The 24,370-nt window shown below is 37.8% G+C and overlaps 1 protein-coding gene across 2 annotated transcripts in view; it reads left to right on the forward strand.

The window, feature by feature from the left end:
• POC1B (POC1 centriolar protein B) overlaps positions 1-24,370 on the forward strand; it is a 53,434-nt gene that overhangs the window by 17,396 nt on the left and 11,668 nt on the right. Inside the window, exons 9-10 of one of the 2 annotated variants that reach the window (XM_051622906.1) lie at positions 483-644; positions 7,789-7,869. In XM_051622906.1, coding sequence (XP_051478866.1) covers positions 483-644; positions 7,789-7,869 — 243 coding nt within the window. The remainder of the gene's footprint in view (positions 1-482; positions 645-7,788; positions 7,870-24,370) is intronic. The other variant, XM_051622899.1, reaches the window with a different exon arrangement.

Consider the following 24,370-nt stretch of genomic DNA (forward strand, 5'->3'; position numbering starts at 1 on the left):
CTGGATTGGGTGATGGAAGAAGTGAAATGACACAGTTGAGAAGAAGAGGGAGAGAAAGCAGGACCACCCTCTTACAGCACAGTGGATCGACTAACACCTGTCATTCTCTTATCCTCTCAAACTTTCTTGTTTGACCTGCAAGACTTCATAGGGGACAAGAATTTGATAGTATATGACCCCTTGATGTAGGAGAAAAACAACTTAGTACAGTCCAGTGGGACAGAAGTGTTCTTTGCTTTATGATTAGGACTGAGACAGCTTTTACATATATATACACTCTTTTAAAATAGATTGAAACACGTCTGTTAGCCTCAAAGTACAAGATGTTCTGGGGAAGCGCCTGTGTTGTAGAAGGAACTAGACTGTTAACAATAGGCTCATTCTGATGATGTGTTCTATTAGTAATAACAGACTTCACTGAATAGTTTTGTATTGGTCACTGAATAGCTCTAAGTACTTACTGATATGATGGCTTCTTACAGGTATTGCTATGGAAAACCAACTTCGATTCATTTGATTATAAAGAAGTTATTAAACACCATATTAGAAGAACCCATATTGATGATCCTCCTCATCTTCTTGATATTTACCCGAGATCACCTCATCTCCATGATGAAAAACTTGAGTCAACCGAGGTGAGTTCAGTAAGTACTCTAATTCAGGAAACCAAAAGCTTTTGTACTATCTGTCTGCCATTTTTAGTTAGATGTGCTCTGTGTATACCAGAGAACATTCTGTTGTTATGTGTAGTACTTTGGAAGCAACCATAACTTATGAATCCCCATTAATATTATTAGGCTAGCTGGAGCTTTCAGATTTATCCTGGTGAATTCCTTTCATTCTTTTTGTGTAAGTCTGTTTTACACCTGATTTTAAAAAAGCATAGGTGATAGTCTGGTTTCTGAAGTAACACAGCAAGTGTTGCAGAAGATATGTGAATCTTCAGTGAGCTTTAGAATGCTACTCAAAATATATAGTTATAAGCAGGGTAATGTGTCATTAATTCAGAAAGTCAGATACCTGGTAGTCACGAATTGTCCCTCTCTCCAAGATCCTTAGGTATTGTGAGAAGATCTTGATATGTATCTAGAAAGTTTAGAAAGCCTTTCTAGACTAGTAGTGTGTTTTATGTCACTGTGTAGTCTGATTTCCTGATACTGTAATTTTTCAGCTACTTTACAGTCAAAGCTTCTACCAGCAACTCCCACAAATATTGGGAATTAGGAACCAAAGTGAAATGTCAAATATTCTGTGTCAGCATTTGGAAAATCCTGAGTTTGTCAGGTGGTCTGAAAGCTATGCTAAATAGGTAAACAGCACTATGCCTTAAAGATGATCATTGTTTATGATAAAACCCCAGGGATGTCCTTGGTAGATCTGGCTAGCTTTTGCATGGCGATTACCTATACATCTGTCTCTTCTTTGATGTTCTCCAAGTGCCCTTAGTGTCCAAGAACTGTTTCTGAGATACATCTAGAAATATTTTTGTTGCTGTTATGTACTAATAGATTACCCCCCAAATTCATTATTATCTGGTTTTGTTCATATAAAATTCAGATACTGCTGCCATGGCATTTGTTTCCTGCTCAGACTTTTGAAACATGGATGTTTTAAGGATATTGAGGTGTTTTTTTTCTCCTCTCTATGTATGCAATAGGAATATATGCAATATAAGTAATATAAAGATTGAAGATATTTCTATGTGGGAGGGGAACCCTGAGAGAATCCAGCACTAAGTATTCTCATGTCTTGTTCTGTTGTCAAGTTGGACGTGAAGCTTTTTGTTGGGTAGCATTTTGGTCAGAACAAGAGCAGAACAACGGCACGTATGACAAGCTTTATAAACAAATTTCTATGCAAGACATTAATTGCAAGGTCAATGAATGAAGTTTACTGTTAGCAGCCTTCAGTGTAGGTGGTCAGCGCTGGTGCAAAGTCAATCATGGCATTTGCCAGCGAATTTAAACCACTCTTGCCATATCAACAGTTTGTTTCCAGACCTAGTCAAATTGCACCTGGTTATAACATGTGCTAAACAAACACAGTAGCTTTTAGCTGCAAGGTTCAACTGCTTTCTTTTCAGGTCAACTTTTGCAGACCTTGGCTGCTCAGATGCCTGGCAAAGATATAAATATTCTCTAAATAAATTTTTGAGGGTTTTTTTTTTTTGGTCCCTGTCCCAGGTCATTGAGAAACTCTGCAAAATAATTAATGATTTAAGGCTAAAGTAAAACTAAGGCTAGGAAGCACCTATTACCAATACGGAAAGGGCCCATAAAGGAAATTTGATAGTTGAATGTCAGTAAATTATTTATGAGTTAGCTTTGACAGATTTCACTTAACTCGATGTCTGCATTTATTCATGGCTGTAACATCTGTAGCAACTTACAGGCTTCTGATTTAGCTGCTCTGTAGCACTGAAAGGGCTCTATGGCTTTGTCAGTTGTTGTAGCAAAGTTTTGGTCTCTTGTGGTATATTTTCTGGCCCAGTTTTAAGAATAAAGTTGCCGTATTTAGTTTTCTGCTAACATCACATTATCTGTAGAATATCATGTTCTCAAATAAACATGGACTATAGTGTATTCTTTGAGACAGAACAGCGTCTGATAGTTTCAATGAAACTGGTAATACTGTAATGTACTATATTTTTACATTTTTAAACTAATATAATAATGATTAGGATGTCTTGCAGCTTATTTTCTGAATGAATGTAGTAATAGAATAGCTTAGACAGTGTTAAAATCAAGTTAACAGGTTTAGGTTGCTCCATATGTATTTTCTTTTCTTTATTGTCCCTCCTGTCTCTCTCAATAAAAATTATGGGGTTTTTTGTTGTGGTGAAGAAGAATGGACCTTACCATCTGTAGAGAAACATAATTTATCCAGACAAAGCTAGTATCAGGTTGCTACCAGCAGTAACATGCTTTATTGGCACTAACTGATTGAAAATTTTCAGTGTTCAGTCTTCTTGAATATTTCTACCTGTAACCCATAAAAAGCAGCATGTGTAGCCTCACTATGCTATGCTGTACTCCAGAGAAGGAAAAATAAAGTAGTTTTTTGGTCCCTATTCAGTTAGAACAAACTTTTTTTTTTCTTTTTTCAACATCTCCATCTCTTTCTAAGCAATAGGCAATAGAGAGAATTCTAGCACTAGTCAGTTCCACTGCAACACCACTCTCATCTTTCTGTGGCTCATCATGTTTCTAATATACCAGGGAAAGAAGGAATTGAATCATACACATCAGAGGGAGCTGTTGGAGGTTATCTAGTCTTGTTACCAGTGGTACTTGAAGACAGCCATAGCTGTGTCTACTAAGAATAGTCTGAAGAGGAATGGAAATGCCCCATTCTCTCTGGGTGATCTATTCCTCTACAGTGCAGCAATTCTAAGGACGCAGTTTTTCTTAGTATCTCATCTGCCCTGCAGAGAAAATGCAGAACTGTTTCCTTTCATTTATTTTCATTTTTCATGAGGAACATGACTGATCTTAACTAAACTGAAATAACAGTATTTTAAAAGACTTGGTAACATACTCAAGAATTATAGGCAGGCAGAGGAGGCTGTTCAAATATGGATTATTTAGACCTTTCAAGGTTTGCTGAAAGCCACTACAGTGTCATCTAGACACTTGGGATGTGTTATAATACATTACCCTGAGTTATGCTGAGCTGGTAAAATTTAGTTATCTCTATAGCAGGAATGATGATAGATTTGCCTTAGGATAAAACTCAGTGTTAGAACACAAAGTTCAATAGATGTACAGGTCAAACTCAAGAGGGAAGTAATTATGTCCATGTTTTTTAAGTTCATGATGCCTCATGCCACTTCAGCTTTCTTACTCCTTTTGGATAGTTGTTGTTTCTATATCCCTCCTTGCCTTAATATGGCAAGGTCCCTGATATTCTAGGACTCGATTCTGGAAAAATAGTACACACATAATGGAGCTGGCTTTGCTCATAATTTATTTAGCTGGGTTCAGAGAAACAGTTGTATTGTTTTCATACATCACCAGTTAGAAATGTTGTTTTTTTAAAAAAAACAACTTGCACAAGGGCATTAAGAATAGCAGGTATCATCTGGTATTTTGTCTTCAGGGTAGTGTACTTTTCAGCTTTTCTCAGAACTCTTCCTTTTTTTACTCTTGAAAGCTATACTTGAGTTTTCTCTCTGTCCCTGCCTGCTTGTCGAAACATAATTAAATTTTACAATAAATTCCTTACTTACATCTTCTCCCCTTCAGATGATCAGTAGCCTGAATTTTAACAGTGTTGAATTTCATATTCTTGATATATAAGTCTTTACAGCTGTTCCTAAACTGCACTTACCATGTGATTCTTGGATGTTCAATAAGTAGAGATTTAAAGTTTATAGTCCTTACAATAATTCAGGCAGTTTTGGAATATAAGTAAAAGACATGTTCGCTGAAGCCACCTACTTTTTCCATTGACCACAGAGGTAATCTTTGATGACCAGTTCAAGTACAGGTATCCAGCAGTGTGTCTGAATTGAGCTGAAGATAAATTCTAGTCGCTATCTCCCTTTGAAATAAGGGATTCCTTTGAAATAAGGAACTTCTAGAAATATTTGAAAATAGTATGTTTCAACAGTGATGTAGTTTTAGTGTAATATCCTGAAAGAAATGCATTCCACTTGGTAACGGTTTTATTCCTAAATTTCCTCCGTACATCATTAATCTTTCATGTACTAAAGACTTATTTAAAATGGATGTAAGATAGAAATAACTTTCCTTTAAAAACATAGCATTGATGTTTGAACATACTAAAATGTGTATAGGTTAGATCTGGAGCATGAAAAGCTATTGTTGATTTAGATTTATCTTAAAATTTTGAATGTACTTTCAGTTGTAAATATTTTCTTAGACGAAGGAAATCCAAATATCCGCTAGGTGGCAGTAGAAATAAGAATATATGGCTTGCTTGGCTTGAGGCCTCCTGCCCAGCGCAAAGAGCGGTGTTTAATCACATTGGAAAGACTATTTCACAGCTAGCTACATCGCTTTCCTGTAAAATGCTTTGTGAGAATAATTTATAATTTCCTCTTCTAGTTTGATTATTTTGTTTTGTTTTTAATATAACACTAATGTCTCATGAAATATATTATAAAAACTAAGTGAAGGGTGTTGTTGGTTTTTTTCATTGAGATTGGATATACTTTGTTGAGAAAAAACAGAGGGCTATCTGGAGGGCATAATTGTTTGCTTAAAGGATGTGGCTGAGAATCACATACTTATTTAGATTTCCTTCTTTTGTTCCTCCCCTAGTTCTCTGTCCTAAGCAGTGATCCTAGTTCCTGCCTTCATGTTTTTTTGCTTTTTGTTTTCTTTTGACACTTTGCTATTTCTGACTTGTCACTTAACAGTTTTAAGTTATCAGGTCTGGCTCTGTAGCAGAATAGGTTTTCCTGATTCTCTGGGTTGCTTGTTTTCAATTGATGTAACTACAATCCAAATTAAAAGACAGAATATCTAAAAAAAATCCCTTATGGATGAAGACTGGTTTGTTGAAACTGAATCCAAGAAAGAGCTAGGTACTGCTAGTCAGAAAGGTGAACTAGCTTAAAAACAGAACAAAAATCTCCCCTTTAAGAAGGCTTGTCACCTCTGATTTGTAAGTCCTGCAAAGTGTGAGGATCACTTTCATCTTGATTATTCAAATAACATCTGTATTTAATGTCTTTTTACCTTCTGGCTTGCTAGTAAACTTAGTTCATCATCTTCCTCCCTCCTGCTCCTCCACCTGCATTTACTGAGGAAGATCTTCTGTTAGTTTTAACCTACATTTCTGCATGTAAGTTATGGAAATCCAGACAAACTGAAGGAAAACACCTCAGGCAGTACAAGATGCCTGCCTTTCCTGGCTACGACTTCCAGTGTTAAGATCTCATTCTAGCTACTGAACAAGTGAATCTCTGATCTGAAAGTCTCTGTGCCAATGTATGGACTGTGGCAGCAGGGATTTTTATATGTGGAAGTAGCACTGAAGTTGTTACTGAGTGAGCAGCTCTGGCTGAATTGGTGTTTTGACAGTCTTCAGGTGAAATGGTAGGCTCTTTCTCCTTGAATAGGCAACATAAAATGACCCTTGTATCTAATAAACTTTCAGCAAGTGAAGTATAATCCTGTCACTAGGCAAGTGTGAGTTTTGGGGATTTTCTTTAATTTTTCTGCTTTCAAGCAAGATAGTTGGAATTAATGCTGTCTCTGATAAGGCCACTGTTGAATAACTGATAAAAAGTTGAAAAGGGGAAAGTTCTTTTCTCTTTACTACTCCAGACTTCTTGGTGATTTGAAAGTCATCTAGTCTTTCTGAGTATTTTGTCAGTTCATAAAATAATAAGAATAGTACTTCCATATGCTTCATCAGGCTGAGAGGACAAAAGTATTAGACTGTGATATACACCAAGTGATAGGGAAAATATGGACACAGATTTTTATAGAGAGGATATTTCTGGTCATTAAGTGAAACCAGAAGACAAATTAAAGCAGCAGCTTTTTCAAACCTTATATTCTCTTACAGTTTGTTAGTGCTTCACTTTCAGGAAAGGACTTGAGCAAAATACTGCTAAAGTTACAGATTAACTCCTGTAACCAACAATGAGTAGTCCAACTGTGATACTAAGACATCAGAATTGCAGATGTTGTGATGATGTATCTGGTCAATCAGTCTCTGACATCATCACAGTATGAATGAGTTTTCCCTGTGGTTTTAGGAACAGTATCGTTTGTGTTGGGCCAGTTAACTTACCACAGATTTGAGTGTTACTTCCTACCTGTTTTCCACAACAGTGTTTTTCAAGTTATTTTGGCAATTAGAGTTGGCACATAAGAAGCAGGCATATCAACAGTCTGTCTGTTTGGTTGCCATAGATGACTCGAGAAGCTTGAGTATGAGCTGAGAACTGATCAGTCTGGGCTGTTAAGTGTGTGCTCACTTTCAGCTTTGGTGTTAATGAGGTATCCACATCAGTAAGGCAACACGGGCTTAGGGACTTGGTACCTACATTGACGTGGAACCTCCTAAACTCCAGTTTGTTGCCCCTTGTCCTATCACTGGATATCACTGAGAAGAGCCTGTCTCCATCCTCCTGACATTTGCCCTTAACATATTTAGAAATGCTGATGAGGTTATTCCTCATTCTTCTCCAAGCTAGAGACCCAGCTCTCTCAGCCTTTCCTTGTAAAGGAGACTTTCCACTCCCTTAATAATCTTTGTGGCTTTAAAGGGCTCTTAAGGAGCCCTTATGGTTGTCCACATGAAAAAAACTTTCAAAGGCACCTGCAGGGGACAGTAACAGTTGGGAAGTTGTTTGAATACTTCCTGATGTTCGGTATTTGAGTAGCATCACAGGCCACTTTGTTAATTGCATGACCTCAGCTTTGGGCAAGTTTTAAGTTAACTGTCTTAATACATCCATTTCAAACTAGTATTTGTAACTTATTTTTTATTGATCTGTCATACAACTGAACTCCTTAATACTTACAACTCTTGTGGAAGGAATCCCCTGAGTTAGTTTTGGGTGGTGGGTGTTTATGAAGTATAAATTTTATTTCGGTAATAAAAATGCATTATTATCTTTCTGTATTATATGATTGCATCTTGCATGTTGGAGGGTAACATCCTACCTTCATTTTTAATAATTTTGAAGCCTGTTTCTAGTTCTCAGTGAACAATGGTGCCCTAAGGTGGCAAGTGGTCCTTTTTATTTCAGTCTTATTTCCCTTTCTCTACTGGTGATGATAAAATAATATAATTAATTTTCAACAGGTCAACCCTACCTTTGATGTGACTAATACACAAGTATTTGACCTACCTGTCATAGAGATTATGACATCTTTCAGTGCTCTGGTAAGTTGCTTTCTGAGGTAGAAGTTGGGGATGGTGGCATTGGGAAGACAGGGCATAGCTTAAACTATACCTTTAACTAGCATGTTATTGGAAATGTACTCTTTCAGTCTGTATGCATGAAATACTTTTTTCTTTTTCTTTTTTTTTTTTTTAACAATTGTCAACTGCTCAGAGCTCAATATCCTGGTTACTCAACATAAGCTTTCTTTCACAGTTCCCAAGGCCAACCAGAAGATGGAGTCATAGCAAAGCTTTCATGTTATACTAGTAATTTTACCCATACGCTAAGCAGAAATTCTAATTATAAGCTCATGCTAACTATATCTAAATATTTCTGTTAAAATGTGTGGCTTATTCTCAAGCACTTTTTATAACTCTGTCTTTATCTGCAAATAATGGGAAACCTAAAGAATAGATACGTCATTGATAAAATTCAAAAGTGATGTTTTAATTTTTCTCCTTTTATGGCATCTAGTAGTTCTCTTGGAGAAAAACAAAAACAAAACACAAAAAAACCCAAACAACAACCAAAAAAACCCCAACACATTTTAAGAGAGAATCATAGGATTAGATCCTTCTAGTGTTAGCTTTTCATATGACATTGGTATGGCATGTGGGAGGAGAGGAAGGCAATGTTTTAATGATAGTTTCGTAGGAGGAGAAATATGCTCTCCTGGTATGAAATCGAAAAGACATACTGTTCTAGAATTAGGTTAGAATGAAAATTTCTCTTTTAGCTCTGAATCTGTTCCTGTGAAGGCAGAGATTGTATCTTCAGCCATTTTAGTTACCATAACAGGAATTTGCACGATTGAAGGGTTAATACAGATGAATAAGCAGCAGTTGTGGTTTGTGGTTTTACTTTGTCATGAATGCTTTATGGAAAGGTATGTTATGAAGGTACTTCATAAAGATCATTTATTGAAGATCATGATATAGAGGTTGATGTCTAAGAGAGAACTTTTCTTCAAAACAAATAGTCATATATTAACTTCTATTGGAGAGATGATAATTTCATTTTAAAGTTTAGCATTTGTATTTTCACAATGATTTTTTTTTTTTAAGATAGCTTCTGTCAAAAGTAATTTGTAGACTTCCAGAAGTCTCTTTAGTAGGCTTGACAGATACTGGATTATTGTGGGATGTAATTTATTGGCTATCTATTACTTTAAAATACTCTGTTCATTACTTCTTAATCTTAATACTGTAATTCTTTGTTACATACATATAAATATACCAATCATTTAGTGTCTTCCATTAATTGATTGATATGTGAGTAATTTATAAAGCTGTATGCTCAGAACTCATAGGAATAAGATGACCCACTAGAGTCAGCATCCTTCTGGCTACTGGCTTTATGGTAGTCTTTGTTACAAAAATGTTGCTTCAAAATTAATGCATTTTGACTCTGTTAGTAATAATTACTTTTTGCCTCCCTCATTATCTTAATCTCCTGCTCAGTACTGATTCTTACCTTTCTGGATCTCAGTATTCACCATGTGCATATTTTTTCCATCTGTCAACACTTCTGAGTCTTTGTTACTCCAGCTACAGCCTTAAGGACAACTTCTCTGTCCAACACACCACTATTAACCACATATCCAGAAACCATTTGAATGTTTTCTCTGCCACTCCCATAGTAAGTTAACATTTCCCCGAACTTTGCCAATATATCTGGTCCTCCCTATTTTCTAATGTTGACTCATCTTTTAGCATCATCATTCTGTCCAGTGTGTCTCTGCTGCATTACCAGCTTCTGTTTTTTTTGTAGAATTATGACACGTTTCTTAATCAGGCCACCCATCCAGTTTCTTTGTGTCTTGTTTCCAAAGGGTTCTGGTCCTCAATGACTTAGACCTTTTTATCTGAAGCTGGCGCAATTTCCCTAATGTATAGGGGCCATGTGTGTATTTATTGCCTTTTAATCCTCCTCTAACTTGATGTTAGAAACCTCTAGTCTAATTCACCTTCCTCCCTCACCCCTCTCCCTGATTGATTCTGACCCTTCTCCCTGATTCTGACCCTTCTCCCTGATTCTGACCCTTCTCCCTGATTCTGACCCTTCTCCCTGATTCTGATCCCTCTGGGTTGCTCTTTTTCTACTGGTAATCAAAAACAATATAACTGTACACTATTTTCTTCTTCCGTTTCTTGCAAACTTCTCAAGACCCATCTAAGGTTGCTTGTGTCCTTTTGGTCCTACTTCTACTGGAAGAATGCTGTTTGAATGACTAAAACTGTTGATCAGATTGCCAGTTCAATTTACAAATATCTTGTCTATACCTACTTATTCTTTTTGAAGTGTTTTGCTCTACCTTTAGCAATTCTTCTGCCCTTCTGGGTATGTGTAGAGAGAAAAATGCACTCTGCACTGGAGTATCTTCAAGGGTTCTTGCTTCATGTGTGTAACACAGCAGGATCCTAAAGGTTCTTTACAAAACACCTTGGCAAGTCTCTGGACCACTGTAAGGAGCTAATGAACATATTTAATTTTTCTGCTGAAGGAAAGATATACAGCCTTTATTTGATCCCTGCCTCAAGTATTTAATGTTTGGCTTATCTGGGACAAATAACACTGAAACTTTTGCAGGTTCTGTGATGAGTTCCCTAAATCTCCCTGAAATACCTTCAGGGAGATTTGAAGTCTATACAAAACCTCATAACATTCTGTTGAATAGCTATCAAAATTCCTAATGATAAGCAAACAAACTCCCTAGATCTCAAGTTACTCCAGGAAATAGGAGAAAGTGTCCTCCCTATTGAGAATCTGTTCTTCAGGTATTGGAACTGTGTCCTGATGTGTGTTCCAACACATAAGAAATGTGCTGTTACTTCCTTTAAGACAACTTGTGACAGAGCAAAAAGGTATTATTTTTCTACCCTTCTGTAAAGATTTGTTAATAAAAATTATAGAGTGGTGCAGATTGAGGGTGACGTCTGGAGACATGTCATCTAACATCCACCTTAAAGCCATGTTGACTTGGATCAGGCTCCTAAAGGCCTTGGTCCAGTTCATTTGTTACTATGTAATAACCTCTCTGGGCAGCTTGCTCTAGTGCTTGACTGGTGAATTATTATTTTTTTTCATAACATGTAGTTAAGAAATTCTTCTGTTCCAACATGTCTGTTGCAAATTCTATCACAGTGGTCCTCTAATAAGTGTCTGGCTCTGTCTTCTCTCTATCCAGCCAATAGATATTTGAGATGGCAGTAAGAGCTCCCTGTGTCCATCTTCCTTAGAGCTGAACAAACCTGGTCCTCTGCCTTTCCTTGTATATCATGTGTACCAGCCCCCTCACCATCTTGCTCACCCTCTGCTGGACTTGCTCCAGGATGTCAATGTCTGTGTTATATTAGAAGCCCAAAACTGAACATACAACTCCAGATTGAATAGTGAAGGTGCAGCTAAGTATCAATGTCAGCTGTTCTTGACAACAGTAATGTGGAGAAGATTTGAAAACCAAATATTTTAAAATCTTACACTTTTAATTCTTTATTGTGAATTTAGAATAAATGTTTAGATATTTTATTAGCAATTCATTTATATTTTGAGCTTTATCTGTATGAGGAATCTTCCTCCCAATCATCCTCTTTTTTTCAAGGAATTTGAATTTGTTGTTTTATCAAAGCAAATAATCCATAACAACTTTCCCACCTAAAATGCCTACTTATGTGGGGTTTTGAAATTTACGTGTATTTTCTTGCTGCAAAGATTAAGCCAACATATGCAGGTATGACTGTTCTCATAGGGATTTTGAAAAAAACCCAAACACTCAAATAATTAAACTTTCTGAATTCTAAACACCTTATCTTTTCAGCTTATGTTTTAACTTAAAACTGTAAGGCCATTTATTTTTGAACACACTGAAAAACCTATTTTCATCTAAGATACACACTGATGCAACTTCCTTTGTAAACTTAGTGAAGACAATGTGGTCATTGTGTCTGTGGAAAAACTTCAGTGTAATCTTCAGAATAAAGCTGCTTTCTTTTTAGACTATAATTACAAAAACATTAAGAATTCCTATTTATGTATTATTTCCAGGAAAATAGCTTTGATTTTGATGCATCATTTATTCAGTTCTCCTGTGTGTTACTGAAACCAGTATAAAAACAAGCTATATAACCTAAACTAACTGGTATTTCTGTAATGCCTTTCTTTTTCCAAAGGTAAGAGCCTTCACAGGTTGCAGTTATTAAAAATTAGGTGTGTTCTAGCCTTTCACACTCTGAAAATATTCACTGAATTGGGGTCAAGGTCTGGGGGCTGGGGATGGTGTTTCTTTCTCCTTTCTATCTCACTGAAGAGACTGAAAGCATATAGTGCCTCTCTCACACTCCTCCACGGTTCAAACAGCTTAATATTGCCTTTGTTTTGGGAACTGAAAGGAAAAAAAAAAAAGAAGTCTTTTTTCCCTTTGGGACTACTTCTTCCTGTTTCATCCTCTGATTTTACTTTTAGTTTTCAGGGAGTCTGGGTTTTTTCAAGTCTGTAAGGCAATATATTGGGAATCTCCGGTCCCTGATAAGCTATTGGGAACAAGGGAAAGTTGATTATGTCTCGGTAGTTTTTGCTGACAGCAGCAGGAGTCACTGTAGAGGCTCTCTAATGTTCCATCCCCTGACCTTGTTCATGTAAACAGGATTTGGAGGAAGCAAAGCAATGTACTGTGATCTGGAAGTCAGAATGTCTGTGCTGGCTGAGAGATGTTTGCTGCTCTTTGTCTTCCAGTGCTAGTTACCACTGAAAACATGACATGTTTATTGTTCATTTACAGTAGGATTTCTATAAAGTTAAGACTGGATTAAATATTGGAAGGGATAAGATAAGGATTGTTCCTGTTTGGAGCAAAAAGAACATAGTGTTTTGAAATAGAAAGTGACCAAATAAATGCCACCTCTCCAACTTGTAAAATATGTGAAAGCAAATAAGAGCATGTGCCATTTCTATTCCTCAAGGAAAGATGTTGTTAGTTTGTCTGTACTACATTTGCAGTAGGTGCCTTGATGCAAAAAAGTAGAAGTATCTGTACTGTCAATTTATCCTATACACATTGCTTCTCCAGTATTTGTTTCAGGGTTTAGATATTTTTGACACTCTTTATTCTGTTTCTAATTTTGAGTGCAACAAAAAACCCATAAACAACAAACCCCAAACACAACTTTAAAAACACCCCTTTTATTTTACAAAGACAGCAATTATTAATGCAAAATTTGCATCTGTTCTTTCATCTCTTGTGTACACAAAGGCTTAACACAACTATTGTTCCTCATGAGATTTTAGAGTAGTCTCTTCCTTGCATGGCTTAATACTACTCCAAAATCCTGTAAAAGAGGATGACAAAAGAAATTTTATCTTAAAAGCTAAAAAACCCTGCATATTTTCCTTGCCATGCAACTTCAAATTTATTCTGATTTACATCCGTTCATGGCTCCAGCCTTACATGGAAATAAACATCAACTGTCTTCAGTGAGGTTAAGGGGAGGGGAAAAGGAAAAAAAAAATAGGAATTTTATACATAGATCATCTCCTTTGGGGCCCAAGTCCAATTCAGAAAAGAACTGCTACTATTGTGCAAAATTCAAATGGTGCTTCTCTGTGCACAGTGATTGCCCTTACTGCTGGTCCTAAGTCATCAAAAAGCACAACAACTTTCTGTCATTCATGGATTTCAAGTTGTTTTTTTCTTGGGACCTTGGACATTTCACTTTAAGCTCTGATCACTGTATAATATTAATATATTTTTCTCTACCAAAGAAAAGTTCTTTCACTAGCCCTTTGAAAGGAAGACTGGAATAATTGTCTTCCAAGAAAAAGAGAAAAATATTCTGCCTGTGTACCTTGTCCAAAACTTGGTTGTCAATGAGACTGAGCTCTGCACTGAGGAATGATCCCACCAGTAGAAGGGCTTTCATAAAAAATTGACAGTTTCCAGCTTCTGCTATCACCTCTCCTTTTTTGCTCCCAGACACACAAATAAGAAAGGTCACTCCCTGAATAGTTATGCATTTTTTCATATACTGTCATTCTGATTACCAGTAAATCCATATTTGAATGAACTGCCAAGCCCATGTTCTGAACTCCAAACCACAAATACAGAATGAAATTAGGGAATAATGTGAAGGGATCCTGTTTCTGTGGAGTTTTGTGGTCAAAGTGTCTACATTCTCATAGATGAGCCTACCAAAACCTCAAACTGGCTCTGGATCTTTGATGCTGGGTCTTAGGAAAACATAGCATAAATGCTGTAAATAGAGGAAATCAAAGTGTTCAGTGTTGCAGAATAGAAACAAGGGTTTGGAAACTGCTGTGGTGTCTTTGCAAATTAATCCGTCTCTCTAGCCAATGCTGCTTAGACATGCAATTTTTAATGTCCTCTTGGCTTACAGCACACTCCAGATGTACCTTTCTATTATTTGCATGCTAGGCAGGTATAGTGTGTGGGGCTGGGGGAAGAGGATAGGCTGACTTCTCCCCACTGCTCTGCAGCTAATCACACTCAGCTGCTCTAAGGGAAGAAAAGTCTCCCTCTCAAACGCTACACCTAATCAATTTGGAACAACCATGAGGCAGTAGAGACAGCCTTTTCTGTTTCCCAGCTAGGGGTCTTCCAAAGAAGCTATGGTGTATACAAAAAAAGTGGTTCATCTTCCATCAAAAGTGCCAAAAGGATGGCATATTGAACAGTGAGTTTCTAAACTTGCCTTTTGAGCCTCTGTAGAGGCCCAGGCGTGTTTAAAAAGATTTGTGTACTTAATCTTAAAAGCAATATGCTTGATACCACTAGCATCAAGTGAAATTAAAGATCAGATACATGAAGGTGAACTCAACATTTGTAATAAAAGAAGAATATCATCCAAATGGCCCTTGAGTTTTGCAGAGAAGCTATTCTAACACAGCGTGTAACTGCTAGTTTACAAGGAGAGAACAGGAAATGTGTTGTGCTGCTACATAATTAGGTAATAATACATGTCTTGATGTTCCTTAATAGGCTTCATTATATTCTTTCAGTGAACTGGAGCTTGAGAGAAAGTCAAATTTTCATTAGAGACAGAATTCTGAATTTGGGCACTAGAGAGTGCAATAATATTTCCTATACTATTTTTAGCCTGCTTTCCTGAAGAAATGTGCCTTATGAGGTTGTATTGTTTGTTTGTCTGTCCTGCCCTATCTCCGTAGTAATTTTTATATAAAATAGTTGGTGGTTTGTTATTTTGGAATTTTTTTTAACCCAGTTTGAAAATATGCACTTAATAGAATAAGGAAACATACTAGTGCTGCCACTAAAGAAAGTCAATGAGGTGTGACATTGAATTCTCTGATACTGGACTAGGCACAGACTGGTGACCTGTGCTGTAAGAGTGTCATAGCACATGAGGAGGGAGCTTGAGTTGCTGTAGAACAGGGAGCTCAGGAGGGGACCTATACCACCCCCCAACTCCCTATATAGAAGATTAAGCTTTTATGTTTAAGCCAGTTAATTTAATTATGTTGCTGTTAACAGATGCTATTGCTGGACTGTTGGTACTGTTTTTTAAGATAACTGGCTTGCTGTAGGTGACTTTTAAAACTGGCAATATTTTACTTTATATAGGGTCTTAATCACAGCAACAGTGCAATGCTTTGGGAATGCTTTTCAAGCTGATCTGCGTCTGTATATTGTTCCTTTAGCAAATCACATTTCTGGGAACTTGAGGGATGGAAGTTCCAGGTATTATTTCTGTTTCAACTTCCTGAGATACTGTACATGTACACTCTGACCTTGTCTGCCCGAGCAGTGTTTTCCCCTCCTTGGGCTGGGAATCTAAACTGTATTCACAGTTCTCACAGCTGATTCTGAGGCATGCAGAAAATGCCCGACAGCTATCAGCCCACACATTCAATAACAACTGGTTCCTTCCTCTTCCTGGGGAAGAGTAACATCCTCTGAGAAGAAGTGTCCCCTGAGGAATGCAGGAACAGCAGCAAGCCTTTCACACAGGAAATTACTACTATAGCACTTGTAGAAAAGTGTTTCTGTCACTTGGATTGTCAGTCTGTAATGAGCTTCCTGCTGACCTAGATGATGATTTACTACAGATCTAAATGCCATTTGTGAGTCATTTAGCTTAATGGAAGTTAATGAAGTTAGCATTCAGTAGCTCTGTTACTCTATAAGCACCTGTTTTAATTTTTTTCATACAGTAGCACAAGTTAAGTTTTGCACTTTTTAGTATTCACAGGACTGTAATAAATCTGAGATTGCACATTTTGTGGGAGTGAAAGACAAGGGAATGTTTAGATTAGCTCTTAGCGCGTGACTCTCTTAGAGAAAGTTGCAAGGTTTTATTTTCATTTATCTTAAGTTGGATAATAAAGCTGATCTATTGATCAAGCATGTTGGAAAACAAAATGCTAAAGCTAAAACACTGCCCTTGAATTACCCTTTCTTAAATTCTACTGGACTCTAAGTTTAGTTCAGCATGCTTGCAACTGTGTGGTAGGTAGAGCCTTGACTATAAAATGATATATATATATAACCAATATGTTACTCAAAATGCTTAAAGCAAGTTTGTTATGAAAGCAAACACTTCAATACTGTTTAATATTTAATTTTTTTTCCTAAATGACAGTGCTTGAAAAGTGCTAGCAAATTCTATATATCACTAAAATTACAGTGATATCTAAGTGTAGAGGGTGCTTTATGCCTAAAAGCTTGTGTTTTCCAAAAATATAAATTGTTCTAATTCAATACATCTCTCCTTGCTGATCTTGCTGCATTAGTATCTAGTTTGCTATAAGGATGCAGTTGCTTGCTTCATGTGAGATAATGGAAACACTGAGTCAGATCCAAAAATTACATAGATTGCTTCAAACAAGACTGAGATGGAGACTTTTCAAATAAAACACAGCACTAAGGGCATAGATAGAAGCCTGATATAGAAAAACTCTGAAAGAATCTTGGTTTGTGTCTTCCACCAAAATAGTTTTGCAGTCAGAAATTAGCTAGGACAATGCTTAAGGATGATTCCACAATCATTTTAACTTATTGACTGTTTTTGTCTGATTAGTTGCATCTAAGTCAATTCCCTGGTCTGTTCAGCTATCCAAACACTGACACTAGTACAAAGGAAATAACGAGAAAAAAATATTTGGAGATTAAGTAGGCTATTAGTGCTGACTGTAACCTAACTGAGGTTGGCCGACATCCATGAAGCCATGTATCCAATGTGATTGTGCTATAATATATACAGGTGTGTTACATGCATGACACATCTGAACATCATCTTTCTTAAGGTGCAATGGAAAGAAACAAGTGCAGGAGGTGGTAGTAACTGTTTTCTTTTGTTCATGCAATAGTTGTGTGTATTCAGTTATTTTTTCAGCCTAAGAGTATTCAGCTTTTTTTCCTTCTGTCTGCATGGCTGCAACCTGAACAGCAGATAACTGAGACAGAAGCTGAATGGAGGCAGCTCCATCCTTCACACTTGAGTTTGAAGCACTGTAAACTAAAAGGTGAAAGTATATGGCATCAAAAGAAAGCAGGTGAGAAGCAGTCCATGGTTAATGATTAGGGTGTTCTTCTGGAAAAGAAGCAGTGGATTCCACTGCCCTTATGCATTTTGCAAGAAATAGTATTTGGGAGGGAAAAAAAAGGAAAAAAAAAAGGAAGAGTTGTGTGACTGACACCTCAAGTGGAGATACATGGCATCACCATTCTAAAGAGCTGTACCTATTCTTTTTTTTCTTGTATCCCCTCACAATATGATACCCTGGTTGTATCAGCTTGGGTTGGTGGGAGGGAAGCCAGATGTTGTCCTCTGGGGTGTTCTAGGTGTGTGGAGGTTGTACTTCCTGAATGCCAAGTTGTCAGTTCGACACTGCACATCGGTTACCTGAAGCACAGGCATTGCAATGCAACTCTGAGTTGGCTATTGCAGTATTTTTACTGTAGAGGAAGACCCTTTTCTTGACAGAGATTTAGAAGAATTAATTACTTGATCCTTAACCTGTTCTTAGATAAAACACTAGCAGATGTTATTCACTGAAAAGATTACACTTCCAAGACATAATTAGTTATTGTAGGTGTTACCTCATTTCTTACACATTTATTAGGACTGGAATCCTGTGTCTGTACTTGCATTTTTTGCCAGTGCAGTGTAAGGGTGCAATACTACCTCTTGCTCTGTACTTTCAGCAAGTTATAACTATATGTAGGAAGTTACTGAATATCGTTATCACATCAATGTTTTATAATTTCACTCAGTTATATATTATATCACTGTAAGTTTTTTCAACATTTCTGCTTACTGTAGTATGTTACTCTAGAGTGTATTAATCTCTGAGATCTTACAAGTGTACATAAGGTTGCATTTGGAAAGCTGAATGAAGTCAGATTGCCAAGTAACCCCAAATATTTTAATAGTTTCCAGTGTGCCTTTTTGTGTCATCTGTAAATTTGATCTTCCAGATCGCTGGTGCATTTTTTTATGGGACTAAAACAAGAACAGATTTTGGTGAAATCACTAAAACTAGCTTAATTATGTAGTAAACTTCTGATTTAACTGGTTTGGTTTTGGTTTGTTTTTACAAATCACTAGCTAGGTAATTGTCCTCACACTGCATTATAAACTAAAATGTGTTAATTAAAATTGTAGTGTGCATATTATGAATTTATTTATTTTTTGAAGTGCTTTTATCAGGAACAGTTTGACTAAACATTTCACTAAATTGAACAGTTTGACAGACCATTTCTTTTCTTTCTCAAACTGTATTGATTTGCTTGACATTATGCCTTAAATCTTTGCTGTATGTGTCATAAATCAACTTTTCCATGTTTTTCCCTGACACAGTTCTCAAGCTGACTGTGACCTGTGACCACACAGTTATCCTGTTTATTCTTTCTAACTACTGATGGAATGTCAGCTTCCCCATTCCCCTGGTATTGCTCCATTATTCCAGGATATGTTAAAAATCAACAGCATAACCTTACTTGTTAAGTTATTTCAAAACCATTCAGTTCAAACTATGTAACCCAGGTTTGAAAAATATTTAGATACAGTGTTGTAAATTGTTTAACAGTCTTTTTTGCTATGGTTGGAATAGGAAGTATTTTGCCAGAAATATAAATACAGCATTTATTACTTCCAAAATGGAAGATAAAAGTACTTTATTAACCACTTGAAAAAAATTCTGTGTCAGTCTTTAACACCTCTAGCTAATAAGTATGTCATTGCTAGGACTTCTTATGTTCCTGATATTTTAAAAGTATAAATAATCCTTGAGTGACAGAAATAATGTAGCCTATCTTTCTACAAATCTGTGTTTCCTAGCTGACTGAAATGTTTTATTTGAAGATTTTCTCTTGATTTGAGGTAATTTTAAGTTCTGTTTCTCTCATAGGCATTCTGTGGTCTCCAATAACGTATAAACTTTTGCCAGAGCCTTTCTCCCAGTGGGAGTGCTTACTGATCTCTCGTTTAGCTGGCCATCTATTCTCAGGAAACTTATATGAAATCAGCTCTCTCTAAGGATCTCTCTTCTTCCATCAGACTCTCTTAAATCTGCAATATCTTCAAAACTTAAGTGAGATGTGTGGGACAAGCAAACAAATTATAATTTTAGCATTGTTTCCTTAAGAAAGTAGGCTAATTTTTCATTTTTTTTTTAATTACTCCTAATTCTAATGGCTATAGAGTTTTTGCTGAGACCTTCAGTGATCCTGATCAGCTGTGTTTCATCACTTCTAATCTATGATCATTTGTGTTATTCCACCTTTTAAAGTTGTGAAAAACAATGGTACATTTTTTCTGGAAGGGCTTTAAATCCCCAACAGGAGTTGTATTGCCAACTGCTTTTGGTTTTATTGTAATTTAGTCAATGGGGCAAAATCTAGTTGGAGGCCTGTGACTAGTGGAGTCCCTCAGGGGTCGGTACTGGGACCGGTGTTGTTCAACATCTTCATCAACGACCTGGATGTGAGGGTACAGAATGTACCCTCAGCAAGTTTGCTGATGACACCAAGCTGGGAGGAGTGGCTGACACACCAGAAGGCTGTGCTGCCATTCAGAGAGACCTAGACAGGCTGGAGACTTGGGCGGGGAAAAACCTGATGAAGTTTAACAAGGGCAAGTGTAGAGTTTTGCATTTGGGGAAGAAAAATGTCATGCACCAGTACAGGTTGGGGGCTGACCTGCTGGAGAGCAGTGTAGGTGAAAGGGATCTGGGGGTCCTGGTAGACAGGAGGATGACCATGAGCCAGCAATGTGCCCTTGTAGCTAAGAAGGCCAATGGCATCCTGGGGTGCATTAGAAAGGGTGTGGTTAGTAGGTCAAGAGAGGTTCTCCTCCCCCTCTATTCTGCATTGGTGAGGTCGCATCTGGAGTATTGTGTCCAGTTCTGGGCCCCTCAGTTCAAGAAGGACAGGGAAGTGCTTGAAAGAGTCCAGCCCAGAGCCACAAAGATAATGAAGAGAGTGGAACATCTCCCTTATGAGGAAAGGCTGAGAGAGCTGGGTCTCTTTAGTTTGGAGAAAAGGAGACTGAGAGGTGACCTCATCAATGTTTACGAATATGTAAAGGGTGAGTGTCAAGAAGATGGAGTTAAGCTTTTTTCAGTGATGACCAGTGATAGGACAAGGAGTAATGGATACAAGTTGGAGCATAGGAGGTTTAAGGTGAATATCAGAAAAAATTTTTTTACTGTGAGAGTGACAGAGCACTGGAACAGGCTGCCCAGAGAGGTTGTGGAGTCTTCTTCTCTGGAGACATTCAAAACCTGCCTGGACAAGTGCCTGTGTGATGTACTCTAGGTGACCCTGCTCTGGCAGGGGGGGTTGGACTAGATGATCTTTCGAGGTCCCTTCCAACCCCTGTGATTCTATGATTCTAATTTTAACTTCTTTTCAAGTATGGAGGGCACCACACAGTAGGGATATGTCTTCTTCCATATCCCACTGCATGTGGCATTTCCACATCTTGACTAGACCCCTGCCTGTCATAACTAATTCTGTACAGTAATTGATTGCACATTGTTTAGCTTGTGTGTGCAGTTGCAAGCACATAGCCTTATTCAAATGAAATTTAATAGAGGGGACATAGCAGTATGATATTCTGGTCTGCATGCCTTTTATCACAGTTATGTTCCTATTTCTTGTATGTATAACCCAGTGGATAGTATTGGGTTTTCATTACTGCTTTTTTAGTTATGTATTTAAATATTATTTATATCTTTATGTAGCTTTCTTCCAATTCAGTTATATCCCTAATCCAACTCTAACCCCTGCAACCAAACTGTTTAGAGAAATGCGCTTTACTTTCAAAGAAAGTGCCATGTGGCCATGAGCACAAGTAAGCACAAGTACATATCAGAATCTTAGCTGCTGTTAACAGGAGTCTTGCATCTGGGGAAGAACAACCCCATGTACCAGTACAGGTTGGGGGCTGACCTGCTGGAGAGCAGTGTAGGAGAAAGGGACCTGGGAGTCCTGGTGGACAGGAGGGTGACCATGAGCCACCAATGTGCCCTTGTGGCCAAATGGCATCCTGGAGTGTGTTAGAAAGGGTGTGGTTACTCGGTCAAGAGAGGTTCTCCTCCCCCTCTATTCTGCCTTGGTGAGGCTGCATCTGGAATGTTGTGTCCAGTTCTGGGCCCCCCATTTCAAGAACAGGAAACTGCTTGAAAGGGTCCAGCACAGAGCCACAAAGATGATGAAGGGAGTGGAACATCTCCCTTATGAGGAAAGGCTGAGGGAGCTGGGTCTTGTTAGCTTGGAGGAGACTGAGGGGCAACCTCATCAATGTTTACAAATATGTTAAGGGTGAGTGTCAGGAGGATGGAGCCAGGCTTTTTTCAGTGATGTCCAGTGATAGGAGAAAGGGCAACAGGTGCAAACTGGAGCTTAGGAGGTTCCATGTAAACATCAGAAAAAACTTCTTCACTGTGAGAGTGACAGAGCACTGGAACAGGCTGCCCAGAGAGGTTGTGGAGTCTCCTTTGCTGGAGATATTCAAAACCTGTCTGGACAAGTTCCTGTGTGATGTACTCTAGGTGACCCTGCTCTGGCAGAGGAGTTGGACTAGATGATGTTTCGAGGTCCGTTGCAACCCCTAAGATTCTGTGATTCTGTAATTGTGGATGTGACTGTTAGGATAGTAAGACCATCTGTTGAGGCAGAAGTGGGAAGCCTTTGTGCTTTTACTTGGCTAGAATATAATCTGTATCAACTATGTTTTGTCCATATTTATGGTTTTAAAAATTAAAATAAAAAATAATAAGATAAATTCTCCATGGGACATGTTGTCAGTTCCAAAATAAGAGATTGCTCAATGAGAAAGGTATAGATACAAACTCCTTCTCATACCTGAGGACCTGATTTAGTAGTCAAGACCTCTTCTAGTAGTATTTTACTGTGAAATTTAAGAATAACAAATGTTCTTAGAATTGTAACTCACTGAGTTCACCACCTCCCTACCCCCTCCCCCACCCTGACCACCCAAATTCAGTCAGAGTGCTGTTGCCATTTATCCCATGCTGACAGTTGGTCACCTCTGACAGTTTAATTTTTGTCACTAAGTAGGAAGAAATTGGCTAAAATACAAATACCAAGTGTTAAATTGGGACAAGATAAATCTTTAGAGCCTTGTAGCTAATGAATTGTTTGAGTAGTGAAGCCTACTCTCTCAGCTTATCACAGAGATATTTATTTTAAATTCTGATTTTAATTAACTGGCAGAAGTGCAGAACATATTTTTAAATCAGTAAGGTGTTTATTTTGGTTTTCTCAAAGTTCCAACTGTCAGATCTCAACATTGGGAGAAAATGATAAAAAACTTCAAAATAAAGCTATTATTGGGAACCTTAATGCTTTCACTATAATTTTTATTGCTGTTGAAACCCTATTTTAATACAGCCAAGCAGAGCCTATCTACCTACGAGTCTTATGTGCCAATACATTTAGTATCTTAATTGGTGCTAAACAATGTGCATATTTTGACAGAACTTCGTAATAGAACACTAAATAAAATATTATTTTTCAAGAGTAAAACAGGCATGCCAGACCACTCCAAAGTTAACATTTACTGAATATTTGTATGCAGTTTTCAAATTTCTCAGTTTCTGCAGTTCCCTAATTTGTTTCCTATCACAGTAAATTGTGAAACTCAACTGACCTTAAGTACAGAGTTTATGCCAGTGCTGCTAAAGCAGTTTTTGCACTTCTGAAGCAAGATAAGCAGCACATCAGTTTGACTTTTGAAGGAAAATTTTGAAGCTTCATCTGAATCTCAGTGGAGTTTTCTGCGACACTTGTTAGTATCTGATGTTGTTGTCAAACCTTTCTTTGTCATCCATTACAGGTGTAACATTTTACTAAAAAAAGGCTTTCCCCCCCCCTTCCCTTCTTATAGTAGCATCTGGCTCTTTGGCAAAGTCTTCAAGCAGTTGTGCCGGCCCTGTTGGATTTCACTTTGGACTGTACTCTGCTTGATTGTTAGCTTAGTTTCTAATGCTTTTTACTCCTTAATATTTTCTTGTAAATACTTTGAATTCAAGGAGATTGTTTGCTCCATACAAGTAGGAGTAAAACCCCAATGGTATTGCTGATAGCCACGCAGTCAGGTGCTATAGCTTCCTGTTGTTTCCCCTGCTCTGAAGGGAAGTCAAAGCTGCCACATCTCAGCTAACAAGAGAAGATTTCCCTGTGAAATCTTAGTGTGGACACCCTGGACCTCCTAGCATCCCCTAAAGGGACGCAAGCTAAGTTTGTCTATGCAATGAAGTTTTGTTGACACAAGTTATGTTGGTATAAAGCACCAAAAAAATTTGATCATACCATAGCACTGTTATCCTGACAAAAACCATTGGTGCAGCTGCAGCTGTGCCAACAGAAAGCAGCTTCTGTTGGCGTTGCCTGTAAATTTGAAAGGAGGTTGTGTGTAGATATGTATGAGTATATACTTGTGTGTGAGCTGGCAAAAAGATATTATATGCTCCTTCTATAGTTGAGGGCTCTGCTAATGTAGTACGTGTAGGTGCATGAAGGGGGCCTCTGCAGCATGGGCAGCTATACACTGGTTCCTCTGTGCAGAAGCCTCCCAGCCTTGTGAAGAAACTGACCCATGGTCTGCAGAGACAAGCTCTCCTCAGCTTTCTGAAGGATTTAGGAGAAGGTTACTCATGTCCTTCAATCCTTCTCCTTGTTCTGGCAGAGTCTCTTTTCAGAATTTTTTTCTTCAATATTTTTTTGTTCGTTCTTATTGAGAGGTGAGGTTTAAAACAGAAACGTGTTCCTTTAGCTCTTCAAGGCCAAGTGCAAGGTCCTGCACATGATTCAAGGCAATCCCAAGCACCAATACAGGCTGGGAAGAGAATAGATTGAGAATAGCCCTGAGGAGAAGGACTTGGGCGATGTTGGTTGATGAGAATCTCAACATGAGCTGACCATGTGTGCTTGCAGCCCAGAAAGCCAACTATATCCTGGGCTGCATCAAAAAAAGCGTGGCCAGCAGGTCAAGGTGATTC

Source organism: Apus apus, chromosome 1, assembly GCF_020740795.1.
Source record: "Apus apus isolate bApuApu2 chromosome 1, bApuApu2.pri.cur, whole genome shotgun sequence".
Classification (NCBI taxonomy): Eukaryota; Metazoa; Chordata; class Aves; order Apodiformes; family Apodidae; genus Apus; species Apus apus.